General features: G+C 37.5%; 2 protein-coding genes across 2 annotated transcripts in view; both read left to right on the top strand.

Moving 5' to 3' along the window:
- The window catches only part of LOC125230810 (neuropeptide CCHamide-2 receptor-like), a 153,064-nt gene that overhangs the window by 118,789 nt on the left and 11,967 nt on the right, over positions 1–22,308 (top strand). Inside the window, exons 4-5 of the mRNA XM_048136033.1 lie at positions 3,069–3,232; positions 14,570–14,763. Coding sequence (XP_047991990.1) covers positions 3,069–3,232; positions 14,570–14,763 — 358 coding nt within the window. The remainder of the gene's footprint in view (positions 1–3,068; positions 3,233–14,569; positions 14,764–22,308) is intronic.
- LOC125230809 lies at positions 17,283–20,441 on the top strand. Its single transcript, XM_048136032.1, has 2 exons — positions 17,283–17,930; positions 19,726–20,441. Exons 1-2 carry the CDS (start codon positions 17,672–17,674, stop codon positions 19,854–19,856), a joined length of 390 nt encoding a protein of 129 aa, XP_047991989.1. The 5' UTR covers positions 17,283–17,671; the 3' UTR covers positions 19,857–20,441.

The following is a 22,308-nucleotide window of genomic DNA, read 5'->3' as shown; positions in this document are numbered from 1 at the left end:
CTACATTCGAAATGTGAAAAAAGTAAATTTTTAGACAGATATGGTATGCTTAATTGTCACAAAACTGACAGCGAGTTAATTTTTGTTAACCATCAAAAGCGCCACTGAATTAAGAAATTTTGCGTCGTTTAGTCGGCTGTAACAAGCAACATATTGGCTATCACTCACAGACCTTTTTATACACAGACTATTTGAGTACCATTTTAAGACTCCAGCGTATAAGATGGACACAAATGGTACTCAAATAGGATTACTAACAGGTCTGTGAGTGACAGCCAATAGGTTATACAAAATGTTAACGACAGGTATAGTTTCTGAGAAAGCTGAGCACAGCAATGTCTTCAACTCTTAGAAATTTAAAGGAATTTTAAAACTGTGGCAACGGTAATTGAAACCAAATCGTTTAAAACATTCTCAAGCGTAGAGTTTTACTTTGTAAAACTCCATCCACCAAAACGACAACTATGTCGACCCAATGCAATCGACCTGAAACCAGTTCATATCTAAATCAGTACCTACCCTTTTACTCTCGAGTTTACGCAGACGCTAACGAGTATGGCTGCCGTAAACCACGTTAGACCGTTTTCACATTATCCGATCCGATATCGGATGTCGGAAGGATTTCAATAGAAAAAATCCAAGATGGCGCCTGTAATGTATGGGATATCGGTCCGACATCCGATATCGGATCGGATAATGTGAAAACGCACTTAGGGTACAGTAATACGTGAACTTTTGGTCGGTTTCAGCTACATTAGAAACAATTTAAAAATAAGCTAAGGGCCACTTGAGTACGATGACGAGCTAACTCTGAGTTAAACCATACTTATGCATACAGCCTAATAACGCGCATGCACTACACCACACATAAATGGCGCCACAAAAAATGCCATTGATTATTTGTAGATTAGCTTTAAGTGTCACTTTCGAGCCATAAATCTATGTCAAAAGTGACACTTAACGCCGTAGTACATACAAGTATAATCGAAAGCTACTTACAAGACATTTTTTTCTGTGGTGCCATCTATGTGTGGTGTAGTGTATGAGCGTTCTTAGGCAGTCGCATTTATGTATAGGATGGTATGATCTTCTTATATTTAATCTATGGTTAAACTAACCCTGAGTAAATCGCAAGCATTCATAATAAAGTTAACTAATATTCTACAGTACCTATAATAGTACATTTCGTTATTAGTGCGAGAAGTATGTCATTACTTCACGAATCCTGAGACATTTTGCCACGAGCGGCACGCGAGTGGCAAAACTCGAGACGAGTGAAGAATGACATTCTCGCACGTGTGACGAACGACGTTTTTTAATACAGTTGCAAAAAAACACTACAACAACGAAATAAAACGATAAACAATCCGAACTCCCAATTTTCGATTTGACATTGACGCATTTTTTGACAATTCAAAGGCGTACCTATCTTTGAAGCTTTTAAACTTGAGTTCATATTTTCGATTTTGCTATCCATCCAACACAATTTATTTATTTCATGGTGTGCCATAAAAACATAAATATTACGATTTGGGACGATTGTTTAATATATACCTACATTTTAATTCAATCGACTCATTTATGCCTCGAAGTATTGCAAATAACATAAAATAATTATACAAATCGCGTAACATATTAAGGTGTTTGAACGTGCTTGCATTATGTTGGTAAGAAGCCACTACTTTAAATGACAGACGACGCGTTTCGTTCCATTTTACGTTCTGTTTACACGACTCATTATCCTAGTGAGTATTATATTATTTGCTCATTATGAGCAACTTTTTCAAAGTATACCTAAACAATTTTATAAATTATGTTTAGTATGACTAAAAGTAAACAATTACATATTAAATATCAATGTTTTAAACATTAATCACTTAATAGTATGTTTATAGTTTTATTCCGTCTTAGTAAAATAGACTAATATCAAAACAGCTCGGTAAAATGTAACGCATACTTTTTACGCACTAGTGCGTAAAATACAACTTCTCGCACGCTAAACAGCCAAAAAACGGGCACTTTCTGAGCAACTGTATTAAAAAATGCTTTTCATTAATACAAAGTCGAACTTATCTCTTTATGAGATCTTTGAGCAATTTTATTTACGTGCGTAGGTAAAAAAAGTGTAGCAACACTTTGTTGTTGAAAAGTAAAAAAGCATTAATTTGCACATGACTGTGTCGGTACAGAGGCAACATAAAAAACGCCAAAATAGGGACCCCGGAACTATAAAAATGGCGGCATAGTGCTAACCTTAAGGGTACCATAATGGTTCAGAGCACTTAATGACGCGCTCAAAGGTTGCGCGGTCTGATACTCATCTCGAGTGTCACCGTCGTGAACCTGTTCATACGGAAAATGGCGATATTGCATGGCTTTATATTTACTCTTAGGCCATCAAATGAAAAAGGAACTAGAAAAAAGTAGTTTTTATTAGAACTAGGCTTAATACTCGTATTATGATTCTAGTGATATTTTGAACTCCCGATGCAAAAACGACGGGGTGTTATAAGTTTGACGTGTCTGTATGTCTGTTAGTCTGTCTGTCCGTCTGTCTGTCTGTCTGTCTGTTTGTCTGTTTGTCTGTCTGTCTGTGTCGAACGAATGAATCGATTTAGATTTTTTTTACCTGAAAGCTGAGTTAGTCGGGAGTGTTATTAGCCATGTTTCATGAAAATCGGTCTACTATGTCGTGGTCGGGGGTTTTTTTCAAAAATTTAATTTTGTTGTTTGATTATATTGGAACTAAGCTTAATATTCCGATTCTAGTGACATTTTCATTAGTTCATTTTAATTACATACCTTTGTATATTTAGATAATGTTTTCTAAGGCTATTTCAGGCCCCGTAGCCGAATGCCATTCACGACGCGAAACGCTAACGAAACAATTTCCAAAAAAAGTTTCAATTTCCTTTTCGCACGTGTATCGCACGACGTTTTTCAGTACAGATGAGCCTTCGAAGTATCAACCTGGCATATAATGAACCACTTCTCGTACTAGTGCGTAAAAAAAAACACCACCTGTACTGAAAAAAATGTTTTATGTCAATTATTTCTTATTGTTGCAGCTCCGTAAGCTACCACTGGTCTGCGCAACCTTTATATGGGCAGCAGCGCTTTTATTCGCCACACCAGCTGCAGTCTTCTCAAACACGGTGACAGTGCCGATTCACAACAATATGTCCATTGTGTACTGCACGCCGTATCCTCCTGGCTGGATGAACTATCACAAGTATGAACTATTACAGATCTCGCTGTCTCTAGTCTACACAACTTTGGGCAGTAGTGCCCATATTCGCCAAGCCGTGGCGGTGACGATCCACAACAATCCTCCTGGCTGCATGAACTATCCAAAAGCATGAACTATTTCAGATTAAGCTGCTAGCGTTGCCAATGACAACTTTTGTAGTGCTTATCTATTCTATCATAACAGAAGATAAAATTGAATAAAGGTGAGAATAAACATAAGAAATTATGGCCCCTATCCATACTAATATTATAAATGGGAAAGTGTGTGTGTCTGTTTGTCGGTCTTTCACGGCAAAACGGAGCGATGAATTGACGTGATTTTTTAATTGGAGATAATTGAAGAGATGGAGAGTGGCATAAGCTACTTTTTATCTCTTTCTAACCCCCATTTCCCTAAACTGGGGGTGGAAGTTTGTATGGAACATTCCGCAATTTTCGAATTTAACGCGAGCGAAGCCGCGGGCAAAAGCTAGTAGGTAATAAAGTCAGTGCCTATCTAATCTTTAGTCATTAGAAATATTTCTACGAGTCGTCTCTATTATAAATGGGTATTATAATTTATAACCTTATTACCCTAGCTTAAGAATGATTTTAAATTTTCCGGGTATTGGTTTCGGGACAAAGAATAGGTGCTGGACAAAATGCGAGTTTGTTACAGTTGGGAAATGCATTTTAAATCAGCAATATTTGTAAAAATGCATGCAATCATTAGTATAATTACTTAGCCATATAAGATAGGACTCCTTAACTCAAAAAATCTTTATTAGTTAAGATTTTTAGTAGTTAAGAAAAAACATGTTATTTGTAATTATTTATAGAAATAAACAGTTTATTTTTTTTTTTTTGTAGCCAAACTTGAAACTTATGGCTTGGATCAAAAGTCTAAATTCAAATACATAAAGTCTTGATGTGATTCGGAGTTCGCAAATTATTAATTGCTATTGTTTTATTTTTGATATTTTTTACGTAAATGACGATCCTTATTGGGAGATTTAATTTTATTTAAGATTGTTATTTGTATACTTATTTTTGTTGACGATTCTTATTGGGAGATATTATTTTTACATTGAAATTTAATAATGACATTATATTTTCATCTTTTATCTTTGTGTGTGACATTCCTTTAATAATCGATTTGTATTTTGATTTGTAAGTATTTACATACTTATGTTAATTAATTTTTAATTTTAATTTTTATTAATTTGTTTTTATTGTTAAATTTTGGAAAATGACGATCCTTATTGGGGGACACAATATGATGATTTATTATTAATATTATTCCTGTTATCTCTAAGTTTTTAATTTTATGACGATCATGATGGGAATTCTTATATTTTTGTACAGAAACACAAACTTATATTGTAATTTTTTTCGTGAAATAAATCATCTATAGCTATCTATGATTTTAGTTTTTATTACAATGTTTTACGCATCTTTATTTGTACGTGTCAAATCTTGCAACACATAAAGTACCTAATGTTAGTCGAATGATTATCCAATTACACTAATAACGCCTTGAATAATCAATGTTAAAAACATGTACTTAGGTACTATAGCTTAATTATTTATAATATCCTATTTATTTATTTCTATAGTACGCATCTCGATATTTCTGTCTTTGCTAAACATATTTTAATTATACAGGTAGTAATCTTTTTAACCGGCAATAATTTAGAAGGAAAAATTATTTGTAATATGTAATACCTACCCACTTGATGTTTTACTCGTTTTTGATTCATAACCAATTAACCAGTCCATCATGACATGTTTTAAATCAAATAGTAAATATCACGTGAATACGTAGTGAAGAGCAGAGATCCGGAAGAATATTTTAAGTAAGTCCTTGACTTCATCTTGAGTAAGGGTAAGAAATTTAATACCATCAGGAGGTGTCAAGTATCAGTCATTTTCTTACCTAGGAGACATATAAATATTTTAGACAGTATACAATTTTTTTCAAGGTCGAAACTTCAGAGGGCCATCTGTAAAACATCGGACGAAACATGTACAAAAAAAAATCTCTCATGTCGATTTAAAACACTCCCGTCGGTCGTGTTTCAATTTATCGACACTTTTTTCAAACTTCATTTTTTTCGCACTTGTATCGTAATGTAGGTACCTACTATTTTGGTCCCCAGTTTATCTCTTTTAGCCCAATATTATAGGTCTAATAAACAATAAATCACCATAAAATGGTTGCGAAACGTTTTAGATAAATATTCTGAACCGCTATATTTCCATCGTTTATTTCTTTATCAACGCCATCCCATCATACAATATGCTATTATGTGGCGTACGGTATAAAATAGGCTTTCCGATGAAACATATTCTTATACATTAAATAAAATATACAATAAATATGTCAGAGCTTCAGACTAGAAATACATTGTTATAGGACATTCTTTCACAGGCCCAAGGTAATCTCAAGAAGGATGTGTTGTAACATATAAGACATACACATCCATAAATACTTAAAAAACACCCATGACTCGGGAACTAATATCTGTGCTCATCATACAAATAAATGCAATTACCGGGATTTGAGCCCAGGGCCACCGGCTTAGCAGATAGGGTCACGACCCAGACCGGTCTATGACATTGATAAAGAACAAAAATATACATTGCCTTTTATTATTTTTACCTATCTCTGCCTATGTCTCTGAAACATACAGTGATAAATTCGTGTACTTTCCTGGTTGTATGTGCAAATGTGATGGAATTACAGCAATCTGTCATTGATCCCGGCTTTTAGTGCCATATTCCTTTTTTTAATGAACCCTCGCTTTTGCGACTTTTGTGTAATTTTTTTCGCTTAACTTATCGATAAATCAGTGAATAATATAAAGTGACTCGTATATGAAATAATACCAGGTGTTTTCATGACACGGGCAAATAATTAAAAACCGCATTTATACAGTACATACTCCACAAACGATATAACGCTGGAGTAACAACTATTAGAAAAGGCGAAATCCTTAGACTTTCTTTAAAAATAAAATATTATTTTCAATGAAGCATAGATTCATCAGTGACCAACAGTAACTTTGACGTTGCTTCTTCTCTGAATAAACTTAGAACAGGTACTTAAAATTGTACTAAAAATCAAGCTCAGGTTTTTTTCCTAATTTGCTGTTCAAATATTTGTCAGTTGTACTTTTACAACCTAGGTAGGTACATCCTATATTTTTATTGTTCCTGTTACAGGAAACACCCTGTATTATATGTACTTATAAGCATTGCGTACATGATTAGACCTAAATAACTTCTGTCCTAAGCGGACAAAAATAACAATAAATATAACTTTTATATCCCGGCCAAACCATTTCCACAAATAAAAAGGGGGTCTTTGAAATATGAACGCGTGAAATTTAATGTCCCAATGAATGAATTTCACGGCTTTTGTAAAAATGGAAATGGCTAATCCAACTGTTTGGCCAGTGAGTGACGGCACAGTCTATAATAATCTGTACTTTTTAGGTATTTAAAAGAGCGTAGACAAATAATTTGTAAATTTTCGGGTAGTAACAATATTTGTTTGTTAACCAACGAAATACAAAACCAAGCGGATTTGTCACTGAGCAATCCGTTTTTTACTTCTTTATTTTAATGAATCAAGGGTGAACAGGCATCTTCTGGACGAGCTCACTCCATCGTAGGCCACGTCTTTGCCTTTGGCTAGTCTGTGGTCAAGAGTAAGCACATTTATAAAAAAAAATGATAAAAAGATAAAATTTGGTCGTATAATCTTTACATTTACCCTCAACTGGTATAAGGAGCCTTATTAAAATTATTATAAGAGAGAATTAGATTTTAATTTTAGAACCTTTAGAGCCTTTTTCTCAAAACTGAAAGTTACAATTTACAAGTGGTTGTCAATGTCGTATATTATGACAAGGATTCTACAATCTTTCTCCTACAGCGTTTTCGTCGCTGGATTGATCATCGACGTAACTATTCATATATGTGCGTTTCGTCGACATAACTTTTCGACTGCGAATGATAGACCTACACATTGGTTCGCCGACACGCCTGTTTGACGACTGAATTTTTCATCGGAGTAACTATTCTCCGAAAAAACTTTTGACCGGCGCACGATTCTCCGACAGAACCTTTCAACGGCAGTCGTTTGGCCGACAATAGTACAGTCAGCTGCAGAGAAAAGGAGACGCCCTGCCATACAAATTTGTATGCAGCTGACTGTACATTACGATACAAGTGTTTTAAATCGACACGAGTTACAAATTTCCTTTTCGCACGAGTATCGCATGACGTTTTTAAGTACACATAGCCCTCTGCAGTTTCCACCTGACAAAAAATGAACCATTTTGCGCACTAGCGCGGCCAAAACGCACCATCTGTACTGAAATATTACATTTCGATGCAAGTGCGGAAAAGAGGAAGTTCAAAACGAGGAGCGATAAATCAAAACACGACCGAAGGGAGATAGGATATAATAGGTATAGCACCATCTGCACGGGAAGCATGGTCGCGCGGTAGACGGTATTTTATCGTCTATAGCGCGACCATGCTTCCCGTGCTGCACCGATAGCATGGTCGCGCGATAAATGATAAAACAGCAGGCCGTCCCTATCGCACTTACAAATATGTACTGCGAAAGGAACGGCCTGATGTTATACCATTTATCGCGCAACCATGATTGCCTGCCTGTACTGAAATAGTGCATTATGATACAAGTGCGAAAAAAAGGAAGTTCGAAACGAGTGGCGATAAATTAAAACACGGACGAAGGGACACATTTTCGCACTTTTATCGTACTATTAATGTACTATTCCAGTATTTCAGTACGCTGTAGGAGAAAGATTTCAGTTTTGAGAAATGGGCCTCTAAACGGGACTTAATCGTTTTACAGTACTATTAATGTACTATTTCAGTATTTCAGTACGCTGTAGGAGAAAGATTTCAGTTTTGAGAAATGGGCCTCTAAACGGGACTTAATCGTGTAAACACTTTTATATTTTCGGCCCGACGTTTCGAACATCACGTTATGTTCGTGGTCACAGCCCGTTTAGTTCGAAAATTATGAGTGCATCGTGTTAGTCTAAATCATGCAGTATAAGGTAGATTTTGTTTATATTTATTTAAATATCTAAAGATACAGACTATGTGGGATATGTTTGTGTTATTTAAACATACATAAGATAGTTTTTAAGTATGAATATTTAAATTGAAAATTGAAGTTTTTGTAAGTATTTCCTTTTTTAATACTCTTTATTTAATAGAAGTTTTGTAACTGTTTTGATATTTTAATTCACAATTATTTTAATTATGGAAAACTAACATAACATAACATACAATCACGCCTGTATCCCATGAAGGGGTAGGCAGAGCACATGAAACTACTCAAGTTTCAGAGCCACTCTTGGCAAATAAGGGGTTGAAAGAAAACTAAATATGCCGAAATTTTACAACAACCAATATAAGTGCACCTATTTAACGTACATGCAGTACACGGCCGTGAATGTATCCAGAATAACCCTCCACTTGTCCATATCCGAGCCTGAGATTGATTCACCGCCATTGTACTAGGATCAGTCAATTTCACGCTGTTAGCCGCGATTGCCTTTAGAGCTGCCGTTATGCTTGGTTTACACGGGCTTAGTATTTGTCACAATGATTTGAGACAACACGGAACTTGCCTGTATTTATAATATTTATACTATTCATGAAATAAAGCATCAGATAATTACGAAAAACATGGATAATAGTTGTTTTTAAATCAAATTTCTATTTCATAAGTCGGATAGAAATATAAAAGTAAATGAGTTGACCGTGACGTCACTCAACTTGATTTCATAATACTAGCAAATCGTTCAAATTCGTTTTGACAGTTCTTAAAAAGAAGCTGCTTGGGCTAGAAAGAAAGTAGGCTATTATAAGTAGCCGTCCAAACATATGTCAGCCGCATAAACACTATTGGCGTTGAGCGTGTTAGAGAATGGTATTGATTACAATCTCGCAATGAATTATCGCCGACAGTCTTACCAAAAAGAGAGTGGCAGGTTGGCGTGGTTCGGTCATGTAATGAGGAGGGATGAATGTCATATAGGCAAAAGAATGTTGGAGATGAAGGTTGATGGATGGAGAGGGAGGGGTAAACCCAAACAACGCTGGATGGATTGTGTGAAAGAGGATATGAGGAAGAAAGATGTGAGTGTTGAGATGACGAAAGATAGAGGAGAATGGAAGAGGAAGACGTGTTGTACCGACCCCACATAACGTGGGATAAGGGTAGGAAGAAGAAGAAGTCTTACCAAAAAGAGTAGAAATTAAAAAGTGGAAACATCAAAGTGTCATCCCGTTTTCTCACACATATTGATTTGAAAGGGATGACACTACAATGTTGCCACTAATTTCTACTCTTTTTGGTCAGACTGTAACTAAGCATTTTTCAGAAAAGTTTTCACTGCACTCGTGTTTTCAAAGTACCTAATGATCATTTTATTCAAAAGTGTTTGTAAATCTAAATTTGGATAAAACATTTTGGGACACATCATTTCATATATGAGAGGCTTTTGTATGTTTTATGTCACTTTTATGGAAGATTTTTTTACTTTTCTACGTGACGCACATATTTTTTTATACAAAATTTTAGGACTTTTTTTTCATACTTGCACTAATACTAAACACTTATACGATATCGTTTGATGACATGTTTTAGTAACAAATAGGTACTAAGTCCGTGTGAACCTAGCATTATACCTATAGTCTTGCCTAGGGGCCTGATTAAATTGCAGTTTTGATGCTTCGCATGGGATCAAAGGATCACAGATCCAGTTCGAGGTGTCCGAAATTTCGTTCTCGTCTCCTATAACGTGTTTTGATGTATTGTATTTTCTAAAACATTTTAATGCTTCGTAGAAAGCCTTTTTCACGAAACATTAATTATGGGATCATTTAGGTTCTGAAAATGGGTTAAATGCGGTTTTTTTTTCCTTTTTCGTTATAGGTCGAAAGGGTTTGCGGTTCTGCCGGCCTAATCAAAGTGACTATCGGTCACGCTCCATAGCAGGGGTATTCCACGAGAATGTCGCTTACGACTCGCAATTTTTCTAATACTTCTGAAGACGCTAAGAAAGCGAAGTTGTCTCTGACAACCTTTCATGACTTGGTGAATCAATTGGCAGTAATTTCTCAAGCTTTACGGGTTTGATTGATATAGCTGTCATACAAGGCAAAATGATGGTGTAGGTCGGGGTTCAGGCAGACCAAAGAGAAGATGGTGCGGCGACCTGGAAATGTTTTATCCCAACTGGTGGGGAAATGCGGGTGATAGGGTCGAGTGGAGGAAGAGAGGGGAGGCCTTTGCCCAGCAGTGGGACACTAACGCAGGCAAAAAAAAAAACAAGACAAAAGCATGTCGTAAGCGACTTACTCGTGGAATGCCCTAGTATTTCTAGTATTTGTCTACCTACTCTTTATGGTTCTTCCGTATTGGTGCGACTTTGCCACAGAGCTTGATTGTCACTTCGGCTGCCTGCTGATTAGAGAGAGCTGTTAAAATACAGGAAATTACAGCCGCGATAAGACGTTTTAGCTTAAAAAATAATTTTCTAATATTAACGCTAAACTATCAAGACATCTAAGGATTTATTATGAAAGTAGTTACGCTCAAACTTTGCTTAAATAAAAGTTTTATATCCAGCATTAAGCATAAGTGGGAAACTAATTCTCAAGAACTCTAAGATGCTTGTCCTTTTTACCCGACTACGGCAACGCAAAAGGAGGGTTATGATTTTGACCGGTATGTATGTGGCTATGTATGTATGTATGTATGTATGTATGTATGTTCATCTGTTCCCTCATAACTTCTAAAGTACTCGTTAGAATTTGACAAACGATATGTCATTCGAATCGTCTTAATCGTCCGCTGGTTATAGGCTATATAACGTCACCGCAAACGAAACATGGCGCCCTCTAGAGGTCATAAAGTAACGAAGCAAAAAAATAAAATGAAGTTAGGATGACATGTTGTATATCATTTGAAAGGGCTTAATTAGCACATTTCAAATATGTACATATTGTAAGCTTTTATTTCCAGCATTACATGATTACACCGGATAATTCAGTAATTTCTCGGAAAAATTGACTATTTGCAAATCCGCAAGCGCAATGCCATAGTTCCATGCATTATCCGACTTCGGTTACACACGAAGGCTTTTGCCAAAGGAACTAATTTGGCTGCTGTATATAATTATTTTATTAAAGACTTGCAATATTTTTTCGACCTAAAGTTCAATTTCATACAGCAAATTGTCATAATAACAGCTAGAAGTAGTTTGACACTGTTTTGACATTCTGACGTGTATCATAGATTGTAGGACACCCTAGATGTAGTAGATGTTACGTCATCATGGCATAATGAGTTTCCACTACTACAATATATTATTTAAAGCCAGTTAATCATCTAAAATTAATATAATTTTCATAAAGAGAGAAATGCGGTATCACGATACTGATTGTCACCATACCTGTCTCTTTCAGTATATGGTATTCTTCATGAGAGTGTATATACATACCGTAGACGCGGTCCTAAACCTACTTAAAGACCCACGCGGTCCTAAGCGGCGTCTAAACTTAAAGTGTTGAGCAAAGCCCGATGCTCGCGGTATTAAGCCGGGCGCCCTCGGCGCCCTCTAACTTAAAGTGTCGGGCGAAGCCCGACGCACGCGGTCCTAAGCCGGACGCCGAAGGCACAGTATAAGGATATATCAGTAGTTAATCTCCGGCAGCGGCGGCGCGGTCGTTACTACTGCGCAAGGTCACGCAGGGTTGTACCTGTGCTACTGTCCTACTCGTAGTAACTGTGTATGGCGCTATGCTAGTACCAACGCTCTTTCTACCTTTTTATCTAATAAAGATTCAAGTACGTATTTGTTTCTTAAATACTGACGAAATCATATTTACATAAAATGTTTGAATAGATGTTTGCACAATATTTAAGTAGGTACCAAACTTTCGAGCTAGATAGATCGCAGCATCTACCTAAATGTCGTTACAGATAAATCCTTATTGATTTTAATGTGTCATTCTAGCTTTAAATCTCACTTTTACGCCATTTACGTAAGCAATAATGTACCTAACACTGCAAAAATATAACAACCACTTACTTTTCTGGGTGTCTAGGAATTCTAAAGAATGACATTTCCGCATTTTGAGAACTTTCCATACACCCATAAACACTACAGTAACGAAAATATGTCTTCGGTGCTGACGTCATTTTCTCCCGAACTCAACACGTCAACACAGCGCGCAAACGCGGCCCCGACTGTTCAGCCCAATAATCACCAGTTTCGCATGTTTTCGCCGCATGCGAGGGGTGGGAGGGGGACACACCGCGCGGCGTGAAGTTTGTAAGAAGAGTTATTACTGGTTTTATACTGTGCCGAAGGCGCCCTCTAACTTAAAATGTCGGGCGAAGCCCAACGCACGCGGCCCTAAGCCGGGCGCCTTCGGCGCCCTCTAACTTAAAATGTCTGGCGAAGTCCGACGCACGCGGTCCTAAGCCGGGCGCCTCCGGCGCTCTCTAACTTAAAGTGTCGGGCGAAGCCCGACGCACGCAGTAATAAGCCCGGCGTCCTCGGCTCCTTTTAAGGTGTCGGGCGAAGCCCGATGCAGGCTTTCCTAAGCCGGGCGCCTTCAGCGCCCTCATACTTAATAAATAAAATAGTAACCCCAAAGTAAGTTAAATAAAAAATAAGTTAAAAAACTAAAACCCGACTACTATAAAATGTGCTCTTAAAAGTATGAAACAAGATAGAATTGTTTTATGAAATTATCATGCATGAAATTCACAGCTGTGTATTCTTTTCAATACATAAACTCAATGTTATAATAAGTTTGTAAATTTTAGAAATACTTGCAGAGATTCAGAAGATGGCCGTGGTCGTATGCCACATACCTTAAAGTTTATAATTGTGGCATACGACCACGGTTATCTTCGGAATCTCTGCAAGTATTTCTAAAATGTACAAACTTATTATAACATTGAGTTTATGTATTGAAAAGAATACACAGCTGTGAATTTCATGCATGATAATTTCATAAAACAATTCTATCTTGTTTCATACTTTTAAGAGCACATTTTATAGTAGTCGGGTTTTAGTTTTTTAACTTATTTTTTATACCGTTTAGATAAAGTTTAGGGGTGGCGCAAAGTTTAATCAAAAGCACGGTGAAATACTTGGTTATTATTTATTACCTACTTTGAACCATAGATATGAGTGTTCTGATTGTTACTTACTTACTAGATACTAGTACGTACATATTTGATATATTTTTATGTATGGTTATAAGTCATGAAATAAAACTATGGAAACGGATTAAATCGCGTATAATGAATTTAAAATACATCCCGACGTTTCGAACTCTTTACAGCGTTCGTGGTCAACGGGTGACTGAGGAAAAATTAAAATGTGCAAAAGCTACCCACTTACAAGAAATATTAATGAACCATGACCACAAATAATATAGATTTCTAAGGCAGGTTCACACACTATTAATAAAGCTAGTTATACAATATTCAAAAAAATTTACCATTACTCTGTTAAAAAAAAAAAAAAACAATTAATCTACACAAAATTGACAAAGAAACAAACTGCAAATGTCCAACACCATACAACACAAATGCCTCACAGCCTTCGTCGTGCTTGTTCCATTATCAGATGTACTACTGGATCCCAAGCCGGTGGTAAAGTAAAGCCATCCTCTCTATTAAAGTTTGGATATTTCTTGATCTCAATGGCCTCTCGCAACATTCTGGGTATATATCGCTTCTCCTTAGCGAGAACCAGAGGCTTGTCAAACTTTATAGCATGATTGACTTTATCCATGACATGTTCAGAGACTGCAGACCTTTGCCGACGGTGCTTGACATCCGCTATGTGTTCCTTCACCCGTGTGGAAATGCTATAAGTATTATGGTTATAAGTATTAGTCAGCAAAAAAAGGGGAAAAATTCACTGCCTTAGATGGGACTTAACAGATGCCCGGATTGCTAGCTCAGTCTTAGTACTCTTCCATTCGAGTTACAAAGATGCTATCCAATAGAGTGAATATATCCACCAAATAGACCTATAGGTACCCGTAGCGACATATAACGTAAGACTTCTTTTAATCCCTGGAATGCCGATGTTAAAAATGTGCTACTGAATAAATAACTTTTGGTTTGTTAATGAATGACTAAATTGTCTGTAATGGATACGGGGCAAGGCTTTGTGGGTTTAATGACGATTGGGGTTGAGTTTATTTTGTTATTGAATTATTTGTATATTATCAACCCTCACTGTACACCTTCTTACAGATGGATGACGCTAGCAAAGGCCATCATATACTACGGTCTCCCGCTGCTGGTGATTTCCTTCTTCTACTCGCTAATGGCACAGCGGTTACTGGCCAGTACGAGAGAGATGCCAGGAGCTCTGCACGGCGGGCAGGGCGAAGCGCAGGCGAAGGCTAGAAAGTCGGTCGCTTGTATGGTCCTCATTTTTGTTATAGGTAAGTTTTCATTTTTTAAAGAACGAAATATGGAAAATTGAATTAAGAAAAATCGGGCAAGAAGTGAGCCAAAGACAAGTCCAATAAGTAGATAGATTTGGGTTATTCCTTTTACTCTTTGATGGCAAAAAGGTTACGGGTTAGTACAAGAGAGATGCGAGGAGCTTTGCACGGCGGACAGGGCGAAGCGCAGGCGAAGGCTAGAAAGTCGGTCGCTTGTATGGTCCTCATTTTTGTTATAGGTAAGTTTTCATTTTTTTAAAGAACGAAATATGCAAAATTTAAGTAAGAAAAATCGGGCAAGGAGTGAGCCAAGGACAAGTCCAACAAGATAGATTTTGGTCATTCCTTTTACTCTTTGAGGGCACAAAGGTTACGGGTCAGTACAAGTGAGATGTGAGGAGCTTTGCACGGCGGGCAGGGCAAAGCGCAGGCGAAGGCTAGAAAGACGGTTGCTTGTATGGTCTTAATTTTTGTGATAAGTAGTTAAGTTTTTATTTAAATTATTAAACTGCACAAATTAATAAAAAATAAACAAATAAGGCAGCAGTCGTGCAAGTAGCGCATTCTATTGATAAAGATAAAGATAAAAATCATTTATTGTATAAACCATTCTACATATGGCGCCTTAACCTACGTTACAAGAACAACTTACTCTCTAAACATTTAAGGTACTAGATACTGATTACACCTAAAACCAGTTACACAAAGATAAACGCAAAAATAGATGGTGCATCAGTAGAACAAAAAAAAATAAACAGGGATTGTGGAAGATTGGTAACTATGTCTAGCTGTCACATTTATTAAACTTCTGTGATTCGCCCTTCGTGATTACACTATACTTTACATGTAGTAGCACGCGAATGTGCTGCCATCGTACACAATTTTAGAGTAACATTTTTAACAAAAAAATATCTCGCCTAAATTGGGGGTATTTCATACACGTTTTGTGTGGCGGCCATCGTGCACGTACTTTTCCTTTGTTAGTGAAATAATTGTGTTTTTACTAAGTTTAGTGTAGTGTTTTTGTTTGCGGATAAAATGGGAAAACGCAAACATCGTGAGGAAGATGAGGAAGATTACTTGGAAAGAAAAATCCGAAGTCTCGAGAGGAAAAGATTGAAGATTCGTCGCAGGCGCCGTCATCGTAGTTATAGCCCTAGTACGTCCTCATATACAGATAATGAATATGAGTATGCGGACCAAGATATCGGTGAGCCCGATCCCTTGCTAGAGGATTCGCAATATGAAGGTAAGATTTTCAGTTATCTTCGTCTAATCATTTGATAGAATGTGTCCTATGTACATGCCAGCTTTGTTTTATGTTTTAATGTTTTAATGTTTATTTGGGCACAAACGGTACATGTTTCTAATAGCTAAAGTAAATACATAATTTATGAACCAATACAGTTGCCACCACTTAATATATCATATTATTAAATAGATACATTGTGCAATGAGTATAGTCTGTAAGGCTATTACCGACCCTAATTTATACCTTCAGTTCAATCCGAGAGGTTGATCGCTGTGTAAAAGGGAAGCACATATATTCCTAGAGCATCAGTCCGTGAGGCTATGCCGGAATACTATAGGTAAAATACCTGGTTGCGGCAAATTGTCAATGCTATCAGTCTAGACTACAGTCCGCGAGACTGTAGCACGACTGCCTATGTCTAAGAACATTAATTACGTTAATTACAACGGCTTATATGTGTACTATACGTAGGTATATAGATATGTACATACGTATGTAGATACGTACGTAGTTATAGTATAACATCCAACATCGAGGAAGTAGGCGGTAGAAACACTACCTATTACCCTACCAAATGGGCAATTCACAAAGATCACCGAGCCGCTTATGATGTCTGACCAGTATAAGCGTTGGTCTCTGATTGAAAACATTATGTCTAGAGATAAGGGTCAAAGATAATGGACACTTATTTTTTGTTGCTGAAATTAGAGCAGCATTGTGAAGGGTATTTGACCGTATTGTTACAGAATCCCCATTGACCAACAATACTGTATACGACTTAACCGATGATGAGGTCGGTGCTTCAACGTCGGGTGCGCTGCCTGCTGCTGGCGGGCTGCGATCGGTGGTCATACAGAATAGAAGCGCCGCCGGGCCCCGCGCGGTGGACGCGCCGGCCCCCGCGCCCCCTCCCGCACCCGCCGCCGCCGCCGCGCCGGCGTGCGCGCCCGCGGCCGCGACCACCACGCCGGCTGCGCCCGCTCCCGCGCCTACATCCGCAGCTACCACCACACAGGTGACCGGTGAACAAATTGGTTTACAAGAATCTACGCCGATTGTGACCGCGCTTGATCCCGGTTTATTATGTTTGTTGGGCGATGAGCCCGTAAAAGAAGAAACATTTGGTCCTTGCATTCACGACGATATCTCGACGAGATGGTCCGACATTCTAGTTAATGGTATGAATGACGATATTAAGAATGATATTTTAAAACGTTACGAAATACCAGAAAATTTAAAATTAGCACAAGCTCCTATACTCAATCCCGAGATTAAGGTGGCGTGTAATGATAATGTTTTAAAACGGGATAATATTCTAAGTGACAAACAAAAGTTGCTCTCGACTATTATAACAGGAGTTGCCAATACATTGTCGAATATCTTGACAACAGATTCAACTTTAGACAACAACAAACAGGGGATCATAAAGTCACTGAGCGATACAGGTAGACTATTATGTCACTTACATTTTTCAGAGACTCAGAGCAGGCGTAATTTCTTGGTGCCTAGTTTAAATAAGGAGATCAAGGATAATATTAAGGACTTAAAGCGCGATAGTTTGCTTTTTGGTAAAGAATTACAAGAAAGTCTGAAGTCAATAAAAGCAATGACTAAAACCGGAGCAGAATTGAGACCGACTGTCACAAAGCCTAAATGGACGCCCAAGCACCAACAGGCAGGAGCAGGACCGTCGACATCGAGGGCTTTAAACTGGAGGGGGCAGCCGTCGTCGGCGTCGCGGCCGCCGCCTCGCCAGAGTCGCCAGACGCCAGCGAGGACGAGCTACACGCGTGGCGGGCGCAGACCGCCGCCGCCGTCCCGCCGCGCGAGCGACCGCCGAGCGCCGCCGCCGCGGCCGCACACCCGGACCTCGCGCCGCTAGCATCGGATGCTGATACACAACCTCAGGCTGGTAGACTTCAATTTTTTTATAAAGTATGGTTAGGCATTACCAAGGATCCCACCGTATTGTCTTGGGTCCGTGGTGTGCGTATTCCAATATCGGATTGTATATCTCAATCGAATATTCCTGTTAACAAACCCGAGTCGGTTGCACACGAGACGAGTATGAACGAGGAAGTCAAAAAACTTATTAGTGCTGGTGCCATACAAGAATGTGATCCGTGTCAGGATCAATTCTTGTCCAGTATTTTTCTTATTAAAAAGAGTAATGGAAAAAATAGATTCATTCTAAATTTAAAATCATTGAATAAGTTTATATGTACCCCGCACTTCAAACTCGAAGATTATAGGACAGCAATGAGACTTTTATCAAAAAACGCTTACATGTGTTCAATAGATTTGAAAGACGCCTATTTTGCGATAAATATTGATCCTGATTACAGAAAATATTTACGATTTCTTTGGAAAAACAAAACATACGAATTCTTGGTATGTCCATTCGGCCTAAATATTGCTCCGTACATATTCACGAAGTTAATGCGTCCTGTTGTGCAGTTTTTGCGCAATCAAGGTTTTTTATCAGTCGTTTACTTAGACGACTTGTTACTCTTCGGTGACACGTATTCTAACTGCTTACATAACTTTAATGTAACGAAAGACTTGTTAGAATCATTAGGATTTACAATAAATGTTGATAAATCAATAGGTACACCAAGTCGAACGGCAAATTTTCTTGGGTTTAGTTTCAATTCTGCAAATTTGACAATTAATATTCCATGCGAAAAACGAGAGAGGATTAAAGACGAACTTTTATACTTTAAATCCATTCGAAGATGTAAACTTCGTAATTTCGCACATTTGATAGGATTATTAGTTTCTGTTTGTCCGGCAGTACCATACGGCTGGTTGTATACTAAGAGATTGGAAAGAATCAAATTTCTTTATTTAAGTAAAAATGATGACTATGATCAATACATTAGCATTCCGGGTAGCTTAGATGATGATCTAGATTGGTGGATATATAATATAGAAACATGTAGTAATCCGATCAAGACAGGAAATTATCAATTAGAGATATTTTCTGATGCGTCGCTAACAGGCTGGGGAGCAAGTTGCTCAGATATGACAGCCAGTGGTCAGTGGTCCAGTCATGAGCTTGGGCAACACATTAATTGTCTAGAGTTAACTGCCGCGTTTTTTGGTTTAAAAATATTTGCTAAAGATTACAAAAATTGTGAGATTTTGCTAAGGATAGACAATACCACTGCGATTTCATATATCAATCACATGGGTGGTGTTCGATTCCCACATCTGAGTGAATTAAGCCGACAGATATGGCAATGGTGCGAGGAACGCGATATACATATATTTGCTTCGTACGTTCGTTCAGAAAACAACGATATAGCAGATGCAGAATCACGCCGGAAACATGCAGACATTGAGTGGGAGCTAGCCGACAGTGCCTTTCGGAAAATTTGTAATTTTTTAAACAAAAGTCCAGAGATTGACCTCTTTGCGAGTCGAATAAACAAAAAATGTACTAGATTTGTTTCGTGGCATCGTGATCCTGACGCGTACAATATCGACGCGTTTACCATATCTTGGTCGTCGTATTTCTTTTACGCCTTTCCACCATTTTGTCTAATACTTAGGATGTTGCAAAAGATAATAACAGATAAAGCGGAGGGCATTGTTGTTGTGCCACTATGGCCTACACAACCCTGGTTTCCTCTTTTTGAGAGATTATTGATTTCTGAACGAATAGAACTCCCACCTAAACCAAATTTATTGTCCTCCCCTTACAGTGTCGAACACAAGCTGCACAGGAGCCTTACCCTGGTTGCCGGAGTGTTGTCCGGGCGGCGTTCATGAGGCAAGGCACTCCTGCAGAAGCGGCAGACATCATGCTAGCGTCACTTACAGAAACCACACTTAAGCAATATAATTGTTATTTAAAGAAATGGTATATATTTTGTAAGGAAAAATGTTATGATATTTTTGATGTCGGCGTAGCAGAAGTATTAGATTATTTCACATTACTTTTTAATCAAGGTTGTCAATTTGGATCAATTAATACTGCGAAAGCAGTTTTGTCATTAATATTGAATAATAATGTTATAAATAATCCAACTGTGAAACGTTTTATGACGGGAGTATACAAACTGCGGTCTCCAAATCCACGATATGATTTTACTTGGGACCCTTCAATCGTTCTTAATCATTTAAGTTGTTGGTATCCAAATGAAAGCCTTTCTTACGAGCATCTTTCTAGGAAGTTAATAACTATTTTGGCATTAGTTACGGCACACCGTGTGCAAACCTTATCGTTAATCAAGCTAAGTAATATTCATAAATGTAATAAGAAATATATTATTAACATTACAGATAAGATTAAGACATCCGCAGTTAATCGCATTCAGCCAAAACTGATTCTGCCTTATTTCGATGAAAATCAGTCAATTTGTCCTGCAAGGACTTTAGAACGTTATTTGGTTGTCTCATCTACCAATCGCCCAAGCGATTGTGATTTTCTTTACAAGTTTTAAAAAACCATTTAGAAAAGTGTGTTCACAGACCTTGAGTCGATGGATCAAAACCACTTTGCTCGAGAGTGGTATTGATACATCGATCTTCAAATCGCATAGTACGAGACACGCAAGTACGTCAGCAGCCAACCGGCTCGGGGTTAATATAGAACTGATTAAGAAGACCGCCGGTTGGTCAGATAATTCCTTGACGTTCGCTAGGTTCTATAATAGAGATGTTCTGGCGGACTCGTCCGAAGTATTTGCTCGTACAATATTACATGGTAATAATAATTGAAGTGTCTGTTGATTACAGTTAAACTGACGTAAACGTTTGTTTTATTTATATTTTTCAAACATACATGTTTCATTTAATCTGCTATTTCGTGTAACTCTAAACATCTACATGTAAAGTATAGTGTAATCACGAAGGGCGAATCACAGAAGTTTAATAGATAATCAAACGAACTTACCTGTAAGTGATGTTCGATGACTATTAAACGATGTGATTCGCCCGAGTGATTACAACCCTCCCTGACCCGAACTGGTCAAGCTCCAGATTCTACCCAATTGGTCACGAAATAGCACACGTATTTGATGGCCTTTTTTATAAGAAACGTGTATGAAATACCCCCAATTTAGGCGAGATATTTTTTTGTTAAAAATGTTACTCTAAAATTGTGTACGATGGCAGCACATTCTACTACATGTAAAGTATAGCACTACTCACATCGTTTAATAGTCATCGAACATCACTTACAGGTGTTCGTTTGATTATCACTAATAATACTTAGTCTACTGAAAATTATCGAATCACCCATCCAGAAAATTTAAAATAGTTGATTTGCCTATGAAGGAAGATTCATTTTTGCAATTTTCTTAGACAAGGATAAGTTAGATAGATAGATTTTTATTGGTATTAATCATACACTGTCAAATTACAATTATAAATTACATGCATTGTATCTGTAGTTATTTGCTTTCTTCAATAAAAAACAAAAAAGTGGTAAATCAGAATACAATTAAAGCTTGACCAGGAATATAATACTATGAGTATTGTCAAGAGGGCGCTGTTAATCTCATGTATGTGGTGATAGTTCAATATACCTACTTAATTTGAGAAAATTTGTTGACTTGAAATTTCACACTCTGGCTCGTATAGTCATATATATATCTCTCTGCCAGCGTATCATGCTTCCAATTTTATCACTTATCCACGTGGATAAGACATCTGTCACTTTCACACTGACGTACTTGACAAAGCGTGACGGATGCTTTATCCACGTGGATAAGTGATAAAATTAGAAGCATAATACGCCCGCTGCCGGCGTATCATGCTTTCAATTTTATCACTTATCCACGTGGATAAGACATCTGTCACTCTCACACTGATATACTTGCCAAAGCGTGACGGATGCTTTATCCACATAGATAAGTGATAAAATTGGAAGCATGATACACCGGCAGGTCAGGCTTTCTATATAAGTAAGTTTGTACAGTAAGTTGCAAAATCGCATGGTGAAATTATGAATATTTGATTGATAAATTCGCCATGCACTTTTACAGCTCACTATACAACGTGAAATGTAACATGTATATTATGTATATTACCAACTTGTTATATTTTAAAATGCAAAACAAACGCAAATCGTTCTCCAATCATGCTGCACTTGTATAAAATTAATACGGTTGCACATAATGCAATTGTTGGAGCCAGTTGGAAGCCCGACGAATGCAAATCGTGTGGGTGGTTCAAGTTCGCTCGTGGAGACTTGATGTTTCTCTTGCAAATGAAACAGTATTATCAAGACTTTTAGTATTTGCAATAGCTGTTACACGAGTTCTTGAGTATGATTGCTTATT

This window comes from Leguminivora glycinivorella, chromosome 11, assembly GCF_023078275.1.
Source record: "Leguminivora glycinivorella isolate SPB_JAAS2020 chromosome 11, LegGlyc_1.1, whole genome shotgun sequence".
In the NCBI taxonomy this organism is placed as follows: domain Eukaryota; kingdom Metazoa; phylum Arthropoda; class Insecta; order Lepidoptera; family Tortricidae; genus Leguminivora; species Leguminivora glycinivorella.
This window is presented reverse-complemented; position numbering and strand designations above follow the sequence as displayed.

Coding starts and splice junctions, on each gene's coding strand:
- LOC125230809 (XM_048136032.1), top strand. CDS start 17,672: ATGGACGCCCAAGCACCAACAGGCAGGAGCAGGACCGTCGACATCGAG. Junction 17,931..19,725: donor TGATACACAACCTCAGGCTG/GTAGACTTCAAT, acceptor CTCCCCTTACAG/TGTCGAACACAAGCTGCACA.